General features: G+C 39.0%; 2 protein-coding genes across 3 annotated transcripts in view; both read right to left on the bottom strand.

The window, feature by feature from the left end:
* Positions 1–7,303: 7,303 nt before the first annotated feature.
* ATP5MG (ATP synthase membrane subunit g) lies at positions 7,304–12,460 on the bottom strand. Of its 2 annotated transcripts, XM_054592340.1 has the most exons (4): positions 12,162–12,460; positions 11,257–11,325; positions 9,121–9,281; positions 7,304–7,508 (listed from the first exon to the last, which is right to left on the bottom strand). In XM_054592340.1, exons 1-4 carry the CDS (start codon positions 12,316–12,318, stop codon positions 7,410–7,412), a joined length of 486 nt encoding a protein of 161 aa, XP_054448315.1. In that variant the 5' UTR covers positions 12,319–12,460; the 3' UTR covers positions 7,304–7,409. The 2 variants fall into 2 exon arrangements, with proteins under 2 accessions (XP_054448315.1, XP_054448317.1); XM_054592342.1 differs by lacking the exon at positions 11,257–11,325 and having other exon boundaries at positions 12,162–12,445.
* A 2,065-nt stretch (positions 12,461–14,525) lies between these two features.
* Positions 14,526–19,557, bottom strand: part of UBE4A (ubiquitination factor E4A) — a 49,654-nt gene continuing 44,622 nt past the window's right edge. Inside the window, exons 19-20 of the mRNA XM_054592339.1 lie at positions 18,969–19,126; positions 14,526–17,394 (exon numbers count right to left, since the gene is read on the bottom strand). Of these exons, the coding sequence (XP_054448314.1) occupies positions 17,265–17,394; positions 18,969–19,126 (288 nt within the window). The 3' untranslated portion in view covers positions 14,526–17,264. The remainder of the gene's footprint in view (positions 17,395–18,968; positions 19,127–19,557) is intronic.

Genomic DNA, 19,557 nt, shown 5'->3' with positions numbered 1-19,557 from the left:
GGAAGTCTATTTCCTTGGCCAGATTGGGGAAGTCCTCCTTCATTACTTGTTCAAATAAGTTTTCAATTTCTTGCTCTTCCTCTTATCTTCCTGGCACCCCTATGATTTGGATGCTGGAACGTTTAAAGTTGTCCCAGAGGTTCCTAAGCCTCTCCTCATTTTTTTGAATTCTTGTTTCTTCATTCTGTCTGGTTGAATGCTTATTTCTTCCTTCTGCTCCAATTACTTGATTTGAGTCCCAGTTTCCTTTCCTTCACAGTTGGTTCCCTGTATATTTTTCTTTATTTCACTTTGCATAGCCTTCAGTTTTTCCTCTCTTTTGCAACCATACTCAACCATTTCTGTGAGCATCGTGATTACCAGTGTTTTTAACTCTGTATCTGATAGGTTGGCTATCTTGTCACTAATTTTTCTGGAATTTTGCTCTGTTCATTAGGGCCATATTTGTGTCAGCACACCTGTTAGGTTGTAAGGGGCAGAGCCTTCCATATTCACCAGGGCAGGGCAACTCACCCCACTGTGGTTTGGCACTATATATGGGGGGAGGGGTCAGAGAGTAAACAATGTCACTTGCTTGGCTCTTGGCTAGCTTTCAGTCATTTCCCCTGCTACCCACAAGCAAATTGAGTGCTTCTGGTGCTGATTCCCAGGTGGGTGCGTTTATGCACGTCCTAGGACCCTGTGGGTCTCTCCAACGAACTTTCCTGGAAGACTGGGAGTTTTTCCCACCACTGCAACCCCCACTGGTTTTTACAGCTAGTGGTTTTGAGACTTTCTTTTCTTGTGCTGGAACCCCGGGTTGCACAGTCTGTCTCCCTCCCCAGCTGTTCCTCCCAGTTTATCCACTTGAGAGTGTGGGATCGCCAGCTGTTACCTCACCCTCCCACTTCTCCAGCTGCCTTGCGGCATGTCCTCTCCACCCTGGCTGCCCATCTCCGCCCCTCCTACCAATATGGATGAATGTTTCTTCTTTAACTCCTTGGTTGTTGGACTTTCATACAGTTCAACTGTCTGGCAGTTCTGGTTGTGTTTTGTTTTGAAATTTGTTGTTGTCCTTCTTTTGCTTGTATGAGGAGGCAAAGTATATCTGCTTATGCCTCCATCCTGGCTGGAAGTCCAGAAACCACTTTCCTAGCATCATCTTAGAATTCACTGTTATTTCAGAACTGTATTTATTCACTTGTTCTATTCAGTTCCCTACCCTCTTGAGACTCAGAGTGAGATGTTTTCAAGGTAAAAATGCAGGCTGTCCTCAGAGGAAACAATAGCTATTTTAACAAGTAGGCCATAATTAAAAACCACCCAATGTTTTAATTGCTTTTATATTTGACAACACCAGAATGCATTAAGATGTGGAGCCTATAAAAATAACCTTTCTTTGTGCAAGAAGTCCAACATGTTAATTCTTATAAAAAGCCACCAAAAGATTGCATAGGTAAATCCCATAAGGAAAAATGTGGTACAGTTAACATATAATGATGTGCTTCTTTCTGCTCTACTAAGGATATAAATCCTGAAATCCAGGCTCAGCAAAGAAAGAGGGAGTTAAGATGGTCAGTTCTTAAGGAATTTCTGGGGTATCAGGATAAGTCTTCTATAAAGGATCTTCTGTTGCCCACCCTCATTCTTCCCTCCTAAGCCTTATGCAAAGGCAGCCCCATATTAACCTTGCTTGGTAGAGAAAGGCTGCTAATGAGGGGTCAAAATCTCCATTTCAGCGTTAGAGGTTGAGATGTAGAAGTGACTCACCTGGCATCAGCTTTGTAGCAGTTCTAGCCTACAGGCCTTCAGGAAATGAATCCCACAGGCCTGCATCTCTCCCTGTGTCAAACTGCTACTAAACTCTGCTGTTCATCAATCCAGCACCACAGAGTTTGCTGTTTCACTGTTTGAAAAACTACTATATACAAGCCAGATAGGGTGGTAGGCTAGGATTACAAAGGTGAATTAGATAGTGTACCTTCCTTAAAAAGCTTACAGTTTAGGAAGGGAAATAAAAAAAATGTAAATATATCATTAGAGTACAATGATGTGTGCTGTAAGAGGCCCAACAGGGGGGCAACGGGAAGCATTCTGGGAAAATCAGAAAAGACTTTTCAAAGAAGTTACTAGCTGGTTTTGGAAGTGGAACTGAGATGTGCCAGTAGAGAAGGCTAGGATGAAGGCAGGGGGATTACAAAGGTATGGATTCATTAATGGATAAATTAACTTATTGATCACATCTGTATTGAGTTAATTCTATGTGCTTGGAGCTTGGGATTTATCAATAAACAAAACATTTTAAAAATGTCTGCCTTTGTGGGACTTGCATTTCTTCTAGCAAGGCATAACGATTAAAAAAGACCTGGCCTGCAACCCATGCATGTGCTCTGTCCAGGAATTGAACCGGCAACCTTTAGGTTCACAGGCTGGCACCCAGTCCACTGAACCACACCAGCCAGGGCTCTGGGTATATTTTTAATATAGAACCAATAGGACTTCATGGATTGATACAAAATATGATAGGAGTTAAGGATGACTACAAAGGATTTTACCCTGAGAATGTAGAAGGATGGAGTTGTCATCAGCTGAGAAGAAAACTGTTGAACAAGTTTGAGGTGGTGACGGGGAAGAAAATCAGTTCAACTTTGGACATGTTAATTTTGTGATGTCATGTAAGGACCCAAGTAGAGATATCAAACAGGCAGTTTCATGTATTTCTAGAGTTTGGAGGAGAGGTATGGACTAGAGATTAAATTTGAAAGTCGTCAGTATATGGATGTTATTTAAAACCACAAAATTGGATGAGATCACCAATGAAATGAGTATAGAGGAAGTACTGAGCCTTATCTTTCCAAAGATAGAAGGCCAGGAGAGGGGGAAGCAGAAGAGGAAATTGAGATGTGAACAAAAATGAAGGAATAAGAAAGGCCAAAGAAAAGCTCTGAAAGTCATGTATCAGAAAGTGCACCAAGCAGGAGGAAACATTCAGCTGAGTCAAATACTGCTGAAAGGTCAAATAAAACGAGGACTGAGTAGTGACTCTTGCATTTAATGTGTAAAAAGAGCAGTTTCGGTGGAATGGTAGGAATGGACACCTAACTGGGGTGCATTAAAGAGAGAGCAGAAATCAGGGGCACGGAGTACTGATAACTTTTGAGGTGTTGCGCTGCAAAAGTTGATTTTGTAAGACGGGCTAGGTAACAGAATGTGTATACACTCAGAAACATTAGAATAGGTGAAAAAACTAGTGATGTAGGTAGGAAAGGGGAGAAATGATGGCACAAAGACAGGGAGCTGACAGATTGGTTTTAAAAAGGACCATCAACAGCCCTGGCCAGGTTGTTAGGCGTCATCCTACACCAAAAGGTTGTGGGTTTGATTTCTGGTCAGGGCACATACCTAGGTTGCAGGTTTGATTCCCCCATTAGGGTGTGTTTGGGAGGCAACCCTCAGCCAAGGTGTGTACAGGAGGCAATTGATCAGTGTTTCTCTCTCCCTCCCTCTCTAAAGTCAATAATCATATCCTCAGGTGAAGATTCAAAAGAAAAAAGAAAGTGAGCATAAAAACCCTAGTAATACTAAATGCAAAGTACTGAGTCAATGGTGTGGTGGGAGTCAATGGAAGTTCTCCAATTCCTTCCATTTTTTTAGTTAAGCAGAAAGCAACTCATCTGTTGACAGAGATAATCATGAACCAAAGAAATAAAGTATGATTGTCAGGTAGTATTAAGTGGTTTCTTAAGGTTCTGATCATGAATATAAAGTGTGACTAGCCACCTGGTTTACTCCAGCTACATTCAGCTATGTGGGTGCAAGTGCAGGGCAGGCACACTTTAGCCAAGGATGTGATTTTGGCAAATGAGTACAACAGTGAGGTAAGAAAGTTGAGGGTATATTTAAGAGAGTGATCATCATCAATCATATTATACAAATAAATTGGGTAAGAAAGAAAAAGAGGATATCCAGGCAGTGAGGGAGATCAATTTATCAATGGTCATGGTGACTCTTAATTGAAGTAGTTGCAATATTAGAGGGAATGAACTGGGAAGAGAACAGGTGGTCTGAGAGAGGGATGCATGAAACTCAAACCATGGAATGGTAACTATTGGTAGACACTGGAACGAGACAGGTGCTCAAGGAAGGTGAAAGACATAATCATTGGACTTATTAAGAAACTGAGAAGCCAGTTTGTTGGATCATTTATGTGAACCTTTAGCTTTAATATAAATTAATATAAAAACTAATTAAAACAGATCGCCAGAATCCCACCCTCAGAGTTTCTAAGTAGTGCCTGAGAATTTTTATTTGTTTCCTAGTGATGCTGCTGTTGATGTAGTCCAGGGACCATACTTTGTAACCCACTGATCTAGGTGTATGCTGAAATTGCCAAGTATTAAGATATAAGTAGTTTTGTTGAGTGGTAGCAAGCCAAGAGAAAAAATTGTCAAGAAATAAAAAAGAATGGCCTTGTGAGATTGGTAGAAAACTTCTATCAGGGGCAGTTGGTATGCAGGGGTGGGCAAAAGTAGGTAAATGACCAGCCATTATTACCTAAGAGAGAAATCATAAGGATATGAAATAAAGCAGTAATAAGACAAAAAATACAAATAAATAATTAATAATAATACAAGAATAAACTGTTGCGCATACTCACAACCATAAACCTACCTTGCCAATAATGAGATCTAAATCTGGGAGTTTTTATGGAGAGTAGTTAGGAACTGTGTGGTTGAAACAAATCTAGCAAAACAAGATTAAGGCAACAGTAAAGGCAGACTGTCAAAGACCTTGCAGGTGAGTATTTTATTAGTATCAGGATCTTTTATTTGGTAGGCAGGTCTAGTGTAAATTCCCTTGCTATGGGATTCTCTGGGGGAATTGTTACTTTATTCATCTCAAGAGTGATCACAATTGTACCAATTTGTGTTCTGGTAAAAATAAAACCACACTAATTAGAAAATATTAAGTTCTACAAAGCTGGATATCACTTTACATAATAGGTAGGTTGACATCTGATGGGACAGTAAAGCTTAAATAGTTTGATGGTAAGGCAAAACTGGACTGAGAATATACAGAAAGTAATACAGAATGGAACTGTGAAAATATAAAGTAGAGAGGTGGTCAGGGCACAGAATACAACATGGGATAATCACCTGGGCCCAAATAGTGGTTCTATCTTAAAACTCAAGGGATCCGGCTCTGGCTGGGTAGCTCAGTTGGTTAAGTGTTGTCCCAATAAGCCAAGGTTGCTGGTTCCATTCCCAGGCAGGGCACATACAAGACTCAACCAATTAAAGCATATATAAGTGGAAAAACAAATCCATGTTTCTCTCTCACTTCCTCTCTCAAACCAATACATTAAAAACAAACAAAACTATTGGGACCCTAGCCAAATCATTTGTTAATCATTTGTTTCTGCTGCTTAGTTCCTTACTTGTTAAATGAGTCTATCATTTATGTCATGTGCCTCAAAGGGAATCTGAAGGCTAAATGAGATAATGCCAGTGCTTTGAAAAGGTAAAGTGCTATACAAATATGAAATATTAAAAAAGTATATCGTATTGAGCTATCTTTAGAAATAATGGCAGAAGAAACACTTAGGTGTATAAGATATCTTGAGTGGAAAAGAAACTTATCCAAGGAGAATAATACTGAGGTAAACATAATAAAATATTACCTTCCACTTCCCTCATTATAGCATGTCATTGTACTGCATGCTTAATTGCCTGTCTCAGCTGACCAAACTCTTGTGAAACAGTTAAATACAACCTGGTTCATGAATGTTTCTATCATCTAGCATAGTATCAGGATTGAGGAGGTACACTGTAGATATCTGAGGCATGAGTCGTTAGTGGCAAACCCTTGGTACACACAAATTCAGTGAAAGGTAGCCTAAACAGTTCTCTGCTAGAAGACAGGACATTTGGGTTTTAGAAGGCAAAAAGTAAAAGGCCTGGTGAAATCAAGTGGCCACTTCAAGCTCACTGCTTGATCTGGACATGTAAGATTAGACACTATACATAAGAGATATGCCGTATGACAGAGTAGGAGGAAGTAGCAGTGATGTGAGTAGTCAATGTGTATTCTGAAAACTTTCTGGGGTGAGCATGTGGTTTAAAAAATAAAATCATGTTACTTATAAGAAAAAGTTTTTGGTTAATTTTAATATTGCATGAAAAAGAGAAATTCATAAAGATCACCATTATTGTAGTAGTATCTTTTTAGTCTTCTGCTATGCATATTTTAAATTACCAAATGCTTTTTTGAAAAAAGGTAGTATCAGTTTTGACCACCTATGTTTATTGCAGAAGTAGTGTTAGGCATTACTTCCTATTTCAGAAGAGCAGCAGTCTACAGAGACTGTCTATCACTTAGAAGAGCTGTGACATTTATTAAGCTAAAGCAGTGTGGTCTAAATGGATTCAGAAAATACCAATGGGCTATTTAAAGATGGCAAGATCTGCAAAAAGCCAATGAATAATTATGTCTCCTCTAAATCCTCAATAAAATGGCTCAAGATGATAGATCAATAACCAATCACTTCTATTTGTTTTAGGATATAATATACTTTAAAAGATATTGTATTTACTCATTTTTAGAGAAAGGGGAATGGAGGAAGAGAGGAGAGAAACATCAATTGCTTGCTTCTCACATGCTGATGAGGACCTGGTCCACAACCCAGGCATGTGCCTGGATTGGGAATCAAACCAATGACCTTTTCGTTCGAGGGAGGACACCCAGCCCACTGAGCTACACTGGTCAGGGCAGGACGTAATATAATTTTTAGATCCACTGATGATACTGAGTAATAACCCTGTTTAAATATCCATAGGGTATTTTATTTTGGCAAAGATAGGGTCTAAAAATCACAAAAACAGACAGAATAATGAAGGTCATGGCTCTTTCACTATCCTGGTGTTAAAGATATAAAGATACGTACTTAGAATACTACGAAATATCCCAACATTTACATCAAACACAGGTGTTGTCAGAAAGGTCTTTCTGTGATTTTAGCAAACAGAAACTATCCAAATTTTCTTAACTCCTTTCTTACTATTTCTACTACAGCAAGTTCTAGTTTTCTCAAGGCCCTTTCCCTGACTTTTCTGGAAATTATCGTATTTCCAACCTTCAAATTAAAATGTTATCCTCGCAAGTATATGTACCCGATTGGTATATTCACATACATGCTTTCCATTTTCAGGCTAAGCAAAGATGTGCATTTAGAGCTGTATTAATGTTAGTAAGGCAAAAGACAATCAACCTAGTATCAAGAGAAATTGTGACCTTCCCATGCAGTGTTTGATATAAAAAACACGGATTTTGAAATACTTTTTTTTTTTTAATTCAAATACCATTCTGATTATTCATGGTCCAAGAACATTCAAATAATAAACCAAAAAGAAACAGATGTTAAAGATTGGTCTTCAAACATTATAGCCAATGATGCCACGCTTGCCTATGATCTCGCCGACGTAAAACCACATCCACACCTCAGTGGCCACCAAACCATTCAGCAGAGCTTCCTGAAAAAAAGCAGCATAAATTTTAAGGTGCTTTACTATTACTTTTCAAGATTAAGTGACAGAGAATATAAAGATGTTATTAAAATTAGAGGGTGGTTTTAGTCGAAGAATTACTGATGTTAACTTTCTTCAACTGAGAACACCTGAACTTTCAATTATGTAAGGTACTCTAGAGCTTATAAATTCTTTCAAAGCATTCTTTAGAGATCTGAACTGACTTAACACTTTCGTTTTTAGTTTATAAGACACTTTATGAGCCCCAAAACAACCCACATCCTAGAAATAGCTGACACATTTAGACAGGGCATTCATGTGAAAGGATAGCTATGAGAAGGCAAGTCTCCGAACAGACATTTAGATAAAAGGCTCTGTATTCTCCTTTAGCCATCATTTTTATTTATTATTTACCTTTTGTATTCAGTAATTATTCAGTTTCACAGATCAATGTTTTACTGCCCTGAAGAGAAACATATACGATTCCAGAAAACAGTGTTACATGCAACTGCAAATATGGATCTTGAGACTCTAGTTGAAAAAAATACCTTTCCACAACAAAATTGAGCCTTTTCCCTCTAGCACCTGGAAGTGAATTTTCCCCTTCAAATTAAACCATACTGGAAGTTTTCTGAAAAAAATAACCATATTTTCTAGGACGTAGATTCTTAAGACAGCAATAATTTATTTATTATATTGACTGATTTTAGAGAGAGGAAAGGGGTGGAAGGGGGGAAAGAGAGAGGGAGGGTGTAAAGAAAGAGAGCCACAAAGACAAAGAGACAGTGATTTGCTGTTCTAATTATCTATACATTCAATGGCTGATTCCTCTATGTACCCTAACTGGGGATCAAACCTGTAACCTTAGCGTATTGGGACGATGCTCCAAGTTACCCAGCCAGGGCATTAAGTCAGCAATAATTTAGTTATTTAGGGTTTTTTAATCCTACACTTTAATCATGCAAGCAAACATAAAACACAAGCTCCAAGTCTTTAGATTTTATCTTCACACAATTCAGTAACCTTTCATTTCAGAATATATGCTTGCTGGGTTTTGATATTTTTATCCTTCATATGAATGTTAAGTGCCCAATTGTGATATATTCCAAGAGATCTTTTGACCAAATTGGGCATAGTTCCAGGTCTAGAGATGAAAAAAGGTACAGAATCAGCAAAAGCAAGCCATCCTATATTTCATTTATTTTTAGAGAGGGGGAGGGAGAAATACGGGAAACATCCACATGTGACAGAAACATCCATCAGTTGCCTCTTCCATGCCCCTAAAGGGACCTGGCCTACAACCCAGGCATGTGCTACCTTTTGGTTTGAGGGAGGGCGCCCAACCCACTGACACCAGTCAAAGCCATCCCATTTTAGTATACTAAATAAAATAGGAAGCGGAAAAAAAAAGTTGCCCAATAAATGCTCACTTCTTTGTTATAAGACATATAGAAAAGTAAGATATATAATAGCCTAATCACTCCACAGTCAACAAAAAGATTCTCTCTCTTCATTTCCAGAGTCACTGGAAAATACGTATAGTAATCAAAACAATCAGAAAAACCCCAAGGGAAGACATTTTCTTCTTTGTATATGTTTTTATTTAGCACATAGTTACCTTAACTGTGAGCTGTTTGAAGCTACCAGTTTGAGCACTATTGATTATTTTTTTCAACCTCTGAATAGCTGTTGGGATCTCAGCAGGGGTTGGAGGAATCAGCTCAACCTTGGCATACTGCCAAAATGTGGCCAATCGAGGTTTAGAGTAAGTCACAGCAGCTGGAAAACAAAACAGGATGAACTCATTAGAGACCAAAAGAAGCATATGTGTGGGCTGGACACAAATATTTATTTATGCATCACATTCATTCACTGCTTGTATCAAATGTGCAGCCTGTGTTAAAAGGCCAAGCAGCTCCCTAGTAGCAAGAGGCTTTTAAAGGTGCAGAACACCTGTGTCATAGGGCAGTTCAATTAGGCAGGATACTATAACCGTATACAATTATGCCAGGACTTCACTAGTGGGCATCTAGTACTGTGACTTTATTTGTGAATGAGAAATCTAGTTAACCGTAAAGTTACTAGAAGTTGGAATTAAAAAAAACAAGAAAACAGCAGCAATATAACACTTCCTTGGTGGTGTGATAGAAAATTTGGAAGGAAGAAGCAGAGTAGGGGAGGGAAGGAGCTATGTAGAATGGCATCCTTCGGAAAAGATTAAAATTTGTCACAACATTGGTCACAAATCCAGATGGAATTACACATTAGTATCAATTTTTGGTATCTTCATCAATATGTCCTGGATTAAATCTTTCTTTAACAAGAGCACAGCTGATCCTCCTTCAAAACACCACAAATAATAAAAATAAAACCTACATGTATTAAGAGCAGCCAAAACTTGAAATCTATTACTAAACTGCAATTCCTCAAGGAAAAAAGATTTTAAACAACCAGTGTAGATGTGGAGAGTATGGTAGTGATTGCAGCAAGAGAAAAGCATTTTATTTAAAAAAATTACAAGACAAATATAATAAAAGCACAAATGCATGAACATCCATAAAGTGTCTATGGTTCAAAGACAGATCTAAGGCTTTCCTTATTATTAACTGCCTGTGTTTACTCTTAGAATTACTATTTCCCTCATCCTCTGTGCTTAGGGTTATGGGTAAATCTTTAGGCAGACACAAAGCTCCAAGAAATAGTTATAAATAGAATTATCAATGCCTGAAGATGGGGCTACCAAAAAGTGCAAAGTCTGTACAACTCTCTTTAAATTTAAACTCCAATACACAGATATTTCATCCTTTTAAAAAACCAGTACACTGTACACAAACACTATACTTTAGGAGGTAAGTTACTGGTAGGAAAGAGAAGAAGCAAAAATAAATCCCACGGTACTAGATTAGAGTTGGAGACATTAATATGAGCTCATGTTTAGTTTAATACATGTATATAAATGGATACAGAAAAAATAAATATGCACGTATACACAAGGTTTAGTGTGTACACACATAACCTTGTTCACTAAGAGGGCCTAGAAGTCTAGTAGTGAGGAATATATTCAGTGCCTAGATTTTAGATTCAAAATACCACCGTCCAATAAAAGGAACGATGGCTCCTTGGAGAAATGGCTGAGTCTACGGCAGGGAAAATAAGATGAGTCTGAAGCATCTTGTAGTACCAGCAAGCAAAGGGGTCATGTTCACGGGGTAAAGGTGACAAACTGAAGGAGTTCTCAATGGTCAAGGCTGCAACAATTTGAGAAAAAAAATTAGTAACATACTACTTGAGGTATGAAGTATGAATAAATGTACGAGTCCACACAATAAATGACTGAAAAAATAAATGTGGAAAAGACATATCTTTCTCAGAGAAGAATCCCATTTAGATGTATGTAGGTACTTCCTCTTTCTAGAAGATGGAATCTCTGAAGATGGCCGCTGCTACTCCTCTCTCCCCACCCCCTACATCACGAGCTAGACTTAGTTACTTGCTTCTAAAGAACAGAGTATGGAAAGGGAAAAATAGTAAGTTTACAGTTTAGAAACCTAGCGAACATTACCTTAACAAAGTGATGAAAGTTAATTTCACCAGTGACGTTATATGGATATTACATTTGTCCTGATGTGTGATTAGAGCACTTCACTTTTGTGGTATTCTTTCTCAAAACCTATTGCCAGACTAATCATGAGAAAAACGCCAGACAAGTCTAGATTGGGGAACATCTGTTTAGGATACCTATACAGATACTTACACAGATACCTTAAAACTGCTAAGGTCATGAAAGGTAAGGAAAGACTGGAAAACTCAACCACCAGAGGAGCTAGGGAGATAGGACAACAATGAAATGTGAGAAAACTTGTCAGTTTAAGTTACCTCACTTTGGCGATAAAACGAATACCTTGTTACCCAGAAGACAACTGAAATAATTATCGGCAGACCAGGCTGCAACTCAGGGCTATGACTGACTATTCGGGGTTGTTCTGAAATACAGCGCTCTATCAGTGAAGCTTCAGCTTTTTAAAACATAAAACCGCACGAATGCTAAGCTGTAATAAGGACTAACTACTGTTTCCACACATCCCTTTTCATGCTTACTGGCGAAGAGGTATTAGTCTCTGAAATCCAATACCACCTAAAAATCCCCTCAGAATCTGGCAGGACACAAAACATATTCAACGTTCAAAGAGCCACTCAACGTTAAAAACTTCTGTGCACTTAAAAATACTCTATTAAGAACCAGGCGACCCGATGAGACCGAATTTACGTCCTGTCACACAACTCTGATCTTGCTTTCCTAGCAGAACTGATTCCTCCTAAGGGGCGTAATGGCGGCCACGCCAGGCTTCCAGCACACATCCCCTTGAACTGCGGCCTTCACAGTCCACCACTGCTAGGGTGCACTAAGAACTCACCCTGCAGGCCAGGAGAGCAGAAGCCCAGACAGAGGAGCCGTACACCTGCTTCCAGGTCGTCGTCCCCTCCCCTCACTTCCCCCCTCCGCGCCCCGCCGCCGTCATCACTCCGTCCCCTTCCCAGCTCCCGCAGGCACCGCGGATTCCCACAGCCCGCCTCTTCCTACAGCCCGCGTCTTCCTCAGGCCGTCGTGAGCACCCCGTCTTGCTGTTTACCCGCCCGGGAGGCTGACACTGCGCTCACCATTTACCAGCACTGGGGCCTTCTCTGCGAGGTTACGGACAAATTGAGCCATGGTTGCAGTATGGAAGTTCTGTGGCACTACCGGCCAGCTGAATGTCACCCCTCGGAAGGACCCACCGAAGGACCCCATCCCGCGTCCAAGGTCAGGCCTCCTCATTTTGCGCCGGTCCAAGATATTTAGGTGTCCTAATGTCTTTCCGGAATGTAGCTGGTTAATTTAGTTTCCTCAGCCACGAGGGGAAACTAAGTACGAAAGACGAGATCAGAGTACACCTGGAGAACAATAGGATTCAACAGGGAAACAGGCATTTCTTGGGGGCAGCCGCTCATGGAGGCCCGAAGGGCCGGCGATTGGAGGAAAGGCGCATGCGTCCTGGGCTTCCCCCGTCTCCTCTTGACTGCCAATCTCCACGTTTGCATGCGGTGCTTTCACTCGAGAACGTGGGAAGGTGGGGCGGGGAGGCATCGCTGAACTTTCACTAGGCCAACACGATCGTTTTACGAAAGCAGAGAGGGTCCTAAGACAAACACGTAAAGTTAGGGCAGAGCAGGCGCCGCTCAACCTATCTTTCACCTCAGCCCATTGCCTTTCTTTAGCCCTCCGGGTTTTCCCCTCATCCTATATCAGGATGGGGACCCAATTCTCCTAATTCCCTAACCAGCCACAGGAAACTAGGCGAGTATGAGGAACAAAATCGCATTTACTGAGGCTCCCAGTATGCCAGGCGTTTTGGAATTTAAAGCATGCCCTGACTGGTGTGGCTCAGTGGGTTGGACGTCTGCAAACCGAAAGGCCTCCACTTCCCTGTCAGAATACAAGTCTGGGTTGAGGGCCAGGTCCCCAATTAGGGGCGGGGGAGAGGCAACAGATTGTTTCCCCCCCCCCCTTCTCCTCTCTCTAAAAATAAATAAAGTCTTAAACAAAACAGAAGAAAAAGCAAGCCTGTAAATTAGGTAGTGTTCTCATTTAGGACCAGGTTTGATAAATGGTCGTATAGCTAGTGAATGGCAGAGACGGATCTGAAGTTGCAAGGTAAACAAAGAAGCACAGCAGTATCGGATCAGGCATGTTGCTGACCTGGGGAGACTTCCTAAAGGAGATCCTTGAATTGGTGTGTACCAGAACAGTTATATATTACAGAGTGTAAACTTTTCAGTTAAACATGACTGGAAGAAATTGTGTAGTAGGGAAGTGGCATTTGATGAGAGACACAATGATAAGTAATGTATCCTGGGGAAGCCTGAGCTTAAGTAAAACTTTGGCGTTGATGGAATGGTTAGAGGTGGAAAAACTAGGAGCCAAGGGCAGAATTTCAGTGGAGTGATTCAGCTCCTTTATGTTAAAGAGAAAGTAAGGATGGTAGTTAATTTGGCAATATGGAAACATTAGCTAATTAAAAAAAAAAAAAAAAAAGATAGAAGCCAGAGTGAATGAAGAAATATGACTATAAAGGAAAGCAAGTCAGAAAACCAAACAGGGACATGGACAGATTGAAGATACAAAAGGGGCATTGAAAGGATCCCCGATCAGACACAAAAGAAGGTTGGAGGAATTAGCCTTGGAATGGTGGGGCCTTTTCCACAGATGAGATAACGAGGGAAAAATTTGAAAGTGGAAATTCGAAGTCTGTATCTTTCTAGTGAAATAGAGGCAAGATCATCTGAGTGTGAAGGGTAAATGGGAGGGTGGAAAAGAACTTGAGGGAAGGGGCTGAAGTTTGGAATAGCTGTTGAAGTTAAAGACACAGAAGGGTAGGCCCTGGTTAGGGCATCCTCCCAATATGCAAGGTTGTGGGTTCAATCCCATTAGGGCACATACAAGAATCAACCAATGAATGGATAAGTAAGTGGAACAACAAATTGAGGTTTTTCTCTCCCTTTCACTCTAAAATTAATAAATTTTTAAAAAATTTAAAAAATGATACAGAAGGGTTCTTGGGCAATGTTAGAAAACACAAGTTTGTGGTTGAGTCCTGAAGACTCAAACAGTGGTCTGTAGTTTGGATACTGGAGCACAGGGGAATGGCTGGGTTAATCTAGGCTGAGGTCTTGCGTGGTAGAGGTGCAGGAACAAAGGGCAAGGGGATTATGATAGCAAATGATTAAAATGAAAGACTTGGGGTTTAGGCCAGATAAGGAAAAGTGAAGCCAAAAGTGAAATGATTAGGAGACTCATCTTCCAAAGATGACTACAGCATCCAAAGGTTATCTGGTAAGGCAGGTTAGGTTAGCCAGGTCACAATTTGATACTCGCTAACAAAAATGAAGGTCAGAGTCCTTTAAGTTTCCAGAGGGATTTCTGAAATTGCCACTAGCTGTTAACACTGTGATAAAGGAAGGGATAACAAAGATGGTAAGTTAGGTGTTCATTTATTAAATACAAGCTTTGAACAAACACCCCCAGGCAAGTTTGACAAGAAATAACCTTCCTGGAATGTTTCAAAATACAGTTATGTTGATTGTTTTATTTCAGTCAGTCTTTCTGTTGTTTTGTTCATTTTCTTTGTTTTTGGTTTCTTTTCCTGTTTAGCAGTTAGAGCATGTACATTATTTCCTCATGTCATCAACACTGCAGCATCAGTTTCTGGTTGGTAAAGGCACCTCAGTAAACTTACTCTCTGTGTAACGGCTGCTTAGCAACCAGCATCAAATAAAGTAATGAAGCTTCTGTAGATTGTGATATCAAATAGCAACTGGCACCTTTACCTACACTATTAAAAACCTTTCAAGTTTCTTTCAGGTTTTACATATCCATAAAAAAAAAAACCAACCCACCCAGATTGCTTGATAAAACCTACTTAAGTCCCCAAGTTTAGTATTACACTCTTAGTAAGCAATACTCATGCTGATTAAAGAGTCTTCATTTTCCTATCACACTCCAGCAAAGCCAACACGGAAAATTAGGAATGTCAGAAAGTCTGCTCTAAAAGATTTAGAGCTGTTTCTGAGTTCCAGATAACAAAACACTTCTTTAAGCTTCCAGTGCATATAGGCACTGTGTTGTACCAAAATGATAATTTTTAGCTTAATTTTTGGGATGTTCTTAAATTACTTGGTTTACTTCCCAATAGTGGCCTTAAGTTATACATGAGTTTAAAGACATTCAGCAGCATTAATGGTGCCATAGCTACTTAAAAATTTCAGGACAAGGGCTTAAAAAAAAAAAAAAAGCTTGGCAGAAAAGACAGTCTGAAGAACAAATACAGCAGAATACTGACACAGATACAAACAGAGGTTGTTGACTAGAAAGTTCCTGGGAATGGCTGTCTTCTGAGGTTTTGTGCCTATTTTTCTTCCAATTTTCTCCCCTAAAACTCTGGTCTTTTTCTCAATTCTTTTAAAAATGAAAACATCCTATCATATTGGGTTTGGAAGATAAATGTAAGTAGTTAGAAGCTGATTTTATATACAGTTCATTCTTAGTAAAGAAGGACCAAAAAATATGACATGGAGCTTATTTTAAAGAAATAAACAAATCCTGTCAACGATGCCTTCAGGGCCCAAGAAGCACACTGAGTATCTTACATTCTGGCATTTGGAAGTCTTAGACTTCCCTTTTCATTTATAAGCACAGCAACAGGCAACATCTTTATATCATCTAGTGTGGGATGCCCTCTGAGTGGCAGTTTTCTAGCCAATACCATCAAAAACATATCAAGGGCTGTTGATAAAAATTTGGAATATTATAAAACTGGCATCTTCTTTGAAAGACACCATGGTTAACAATAATGCCTTCTAAATGAAGCAATGGCCCATTTCCAGATCATACTATTTTTCTTGTCACTTACGGTATCTTTGTGCTTAGAGGGACAGTGATATAGACAGTCCATAGAGGATTGTGCCTTACACTTAACATGTTAAGCTGCACATCTGAGTAGAGAACTCAAGCTCAACTTGTAAAAGTGCGGCCTATCCACCTACACAGGGCTAAGTTGATATTTAAAATGGTTTGTGGACAAGGTTGTGCTCAAGTTCCTTCCTTGTTAATTGCTGACATAAGGCTGAGTTAGAGGCAGTTCTTGGAATTCATAAGTCAAAACATGTACCATATATATTTCATAGTCTCAGAATTTTGTCTACAATAAGTGTTAGTGGCAACACACTGCATACATCTTACCATGGAAGAGATGATTTAAAGTGGTACTCAGTTTACACTAGATCAATCTAAAAAAGCACATGGTGTATATATACTTAGATATACTGTTGATATTATTGTCTTAAAATTACATTTTTCCTGTTACAGTATTTGTTGTCCAACTTCTCTACTCAAGCCTAGTTCTTGTAGCAACTGATTTTCATAAGCTAAAGTGGTTTCATCTCAATAGCTTCCTTTATTCTTTCACCTCAGAACTTTTTGAATAGTGTCAAAACTGCAAGGTTTGCCTTGTCAATCCTCCTAAAAATTGTAGGTCTAAGTTTTCTGTAGTAATGACAACCCCATGGGAGAGTGCTTGTTCTCCACTGTATCTCCTAGTTATGAGATAACACAAAACTAAGAGCTATCAACAGAATTGCATCAGATTCCTTTCTTTTTTCATCTCAGCTATCATCTTATTCAAAAGTCTACTCAGACATCAAGATACCTGCTTTTATGTGAAAGGTTATCCTGTAATACTGCAGAGCTGTTAACAAGGAAAAGAGGTGAAGTCTGGGTCATGAAGTCTAGTAAATACCTTGATAACACAGGACTTTCTGATGATATCAGCTGTCACTGAAATACATGATATATACTTAAAGCAGTGTTCACCAAAGATGTTTGAGCAGTTCTTGGAAGAGAACTAGTAAGGTGGCATGAAGTTTTAGTAGTTGAAATTAATATAATTTAAGGTAAAAAGCGGAAGAAGAAAGAATAGGAAGAGAGAACAAAGGGTAAAAATTTGCGATGACTTCTGAACTTGGTGATGCTATAATTATAATTTCCTGCAAGCCAGGAGAACATTGTAAATAAAGGTCTTAGGAATCTTAATTCTCATAATTTGAGCAAGAACAGTTCTCTAATTTAGTAAACAAAGAAAAAAAAAAGCAACAGAACCAAAGAGAAATCACAAACAATTGTTTATCTACACTCTGGGGTTGGTTTTTGGTTTGTTTAGGTCACAGTATTTATTCCAGTTGCTCCTTTTGTTGTTGTTTCCTCTCTGCAAGCCACCGTTGGATTTTTTCTTTTAGTTCTGTGTTTGGCCGGATCTGGTCCATGGTCAGGGGACTACGGTTAAAGGGATCTGTTTGGTCACTGGGACAAAGAGAGAAAGGAAAATGGAGTTATTTCCATTAATTCTAACATCCTAAGCCAAAACTAGCACACCTGGGATCTCAGTGTGAGACTGAAGCTAGGGTGCATTATAAGTCTAAATTTAATACTGAATTGAGGTTAGAAAGGATATGATGAAAAAGAATGTTTCTGGAAGTTTTTTTTTACAGATTATTTAGCTACTTTGTCTATCTGCTTTTTAACAAATTTCATTTTGACATTGTTGTTCAGATGATATTTGACTGTATTTTCCTAAGTCAGAGGTCCTGTACTCTCATGTCAGCATGAAGAGCTGTCTGTAGTTTTAGTGATAGGCTCTCAAAAATACCAGGTATTTTTGCCCTTTTTTTTAATGACAAAATCTTTTATTGCAAAATCATAAGCATGTAATTCTGTGACATAACAATATCACACTCAAGCACCCTATATGACATTTTAGTGAAATGTTCAAATTAAAACTATAAATTATTATACCCATATTATTATCCTACCAACCACTCTCAAGCAGGCATTATTTCTGCCAGACCCTGTAGGATAAGATGTTAAGGGAAAAAGCCTTGTGAACTGACATTTGATTTAGTTAGCTAATTGCTATACAAGTAGATGCAGATTATGGTTTCTGGACAGGTAAGAAAGTCTATAGCATCCTTTAAGGGCTGATATAGCTTCTCTTTTTTATTCTGAGGCCACAATAAAATATAAATTTTCATTCACACTTTAGAAAAGTCATGCATCATCCATATAGTGAATGCTTAGTACCAAAGTACCATAAAGTAGAAAGTCCTTTTTTTACTGATATTTAAAAAAACTGTATTTCCTTAAATTTGGTTCAACTTACATAACTTAATTTTAAATAGGCAGAGTCTCTCAGTAACCATTTCTACATAATGTTGCACAAAAAACAGAGAAAACTCCTGGACACTATGGTTGAGTTCAACAGCAGCAGCAGAACATGTGTTAACCCATATGACGCATACAGTTTAAAATACGAAAAAAAAAAAAAGCAACCCTGCCCTGGCTGGTGCAGCTCAGTGGACTGAGCACCGGTCTGAGAACCAAAGGGTGGCGGGTTCAATTCCCAGTCAGGGCATATGCTTGGGTTGCCGACCAGGTCCCCAGTCAAGGACACACAAGAGGCAACCACACATTGATGTTTCTCTCCCTTGCTTTCTCCCTCTCTTCCCCTCTGTCTAAAAATAAATAATCTTTAAAAAAAAAACCCATTTTTTATATTATTATAAAATTAAAACAATTTCAAGTCCACTTATACTTCAAGTTAATATATTTTATAACATACGTTAATAGATATTATTTCCTTAAGGAAGAAACAGATAAGGTTAGAACCAGCATTTAGCAACAGGGTGTCTTGTTCTGGATGTTTAAATACTTAACAATCAAGTAATATATCTTTACCAATTCCTCCCCAAACATTAATACATCAACAATATGGGCACCTACTGGATGTACTACATTGTAATTAGGAATATGGGAGAAAAAGATGATAGCAAACAATCATATATCTGTACTCTTGAGACTGCTTTTTTTGGGCTGGCTACCTGAGCAAATGTCTGGCAATGGTGGATCTGTCCACAGTGACTCGGGAAGACGGCAGCACCACAGGGTCAGACATCAGTGTGCTCATGATGGGGTCCAGGAACTCATCACAGGCATCTGCATAAGTCTCCTCTTCTTGTTGTTGGAGGTCTGCTAGAGACTGAGCATAAACACCTAGTAGTTGATGTGAATTTAAGAGCAGCTATATTCAAAATGCTCAATGACTAAACCTTAAAGGGTATGTAACCGTAAAAGGCATATATACAGGTAATAACCCTTTACAGTGACAATGACAATTCTCAACTTTATTTTCTAAACAAGCCAAGATGGATATTATAAGAACATTCAGCCCCAATTCTGAAACTTCAATTTGGCTCAGCTGCTAGTAGTCATGACTAAAAATGGGTTGAAAAGAAACACATCACATAATCTTTCTGGCAACAGTCCTGTTGTAAATGTCATAATTCAAAAGGGGATGAGGTGGAGGGTCATCATTTGCATAATTACAAAGTCACTCATGCAGTGTATGTATGAAAAGGTTTCCGGTTTTAGGTACAAAAAGGTATAAGAATTTAAAAGTGCCTTCGACAT

This window comes from Pteronotus mesoamericanus, unplaced genomic scaffold (assembly GCF_021234165.1).
Source record: "Pteronotus mesoamericanus isolate MK-2021 breed Mesoamerican mustached bat unplaced genomic scaffold, CSHL_Meso_final scaffold_36, whole genome shotgun sequence".
NCBI classification, from domain to species: Eukaryota; Metazoa; Chordata; class Mammalia; order Chiroptera; family Mormoopidae; genus Pteronotus; species Pteronotus mesoamericanus.
The sequence above is the reverse complement of the archived record's forward strand: the minus strand, read 5'-3'. Positions and strand labels throughout refer to the sequence as shown.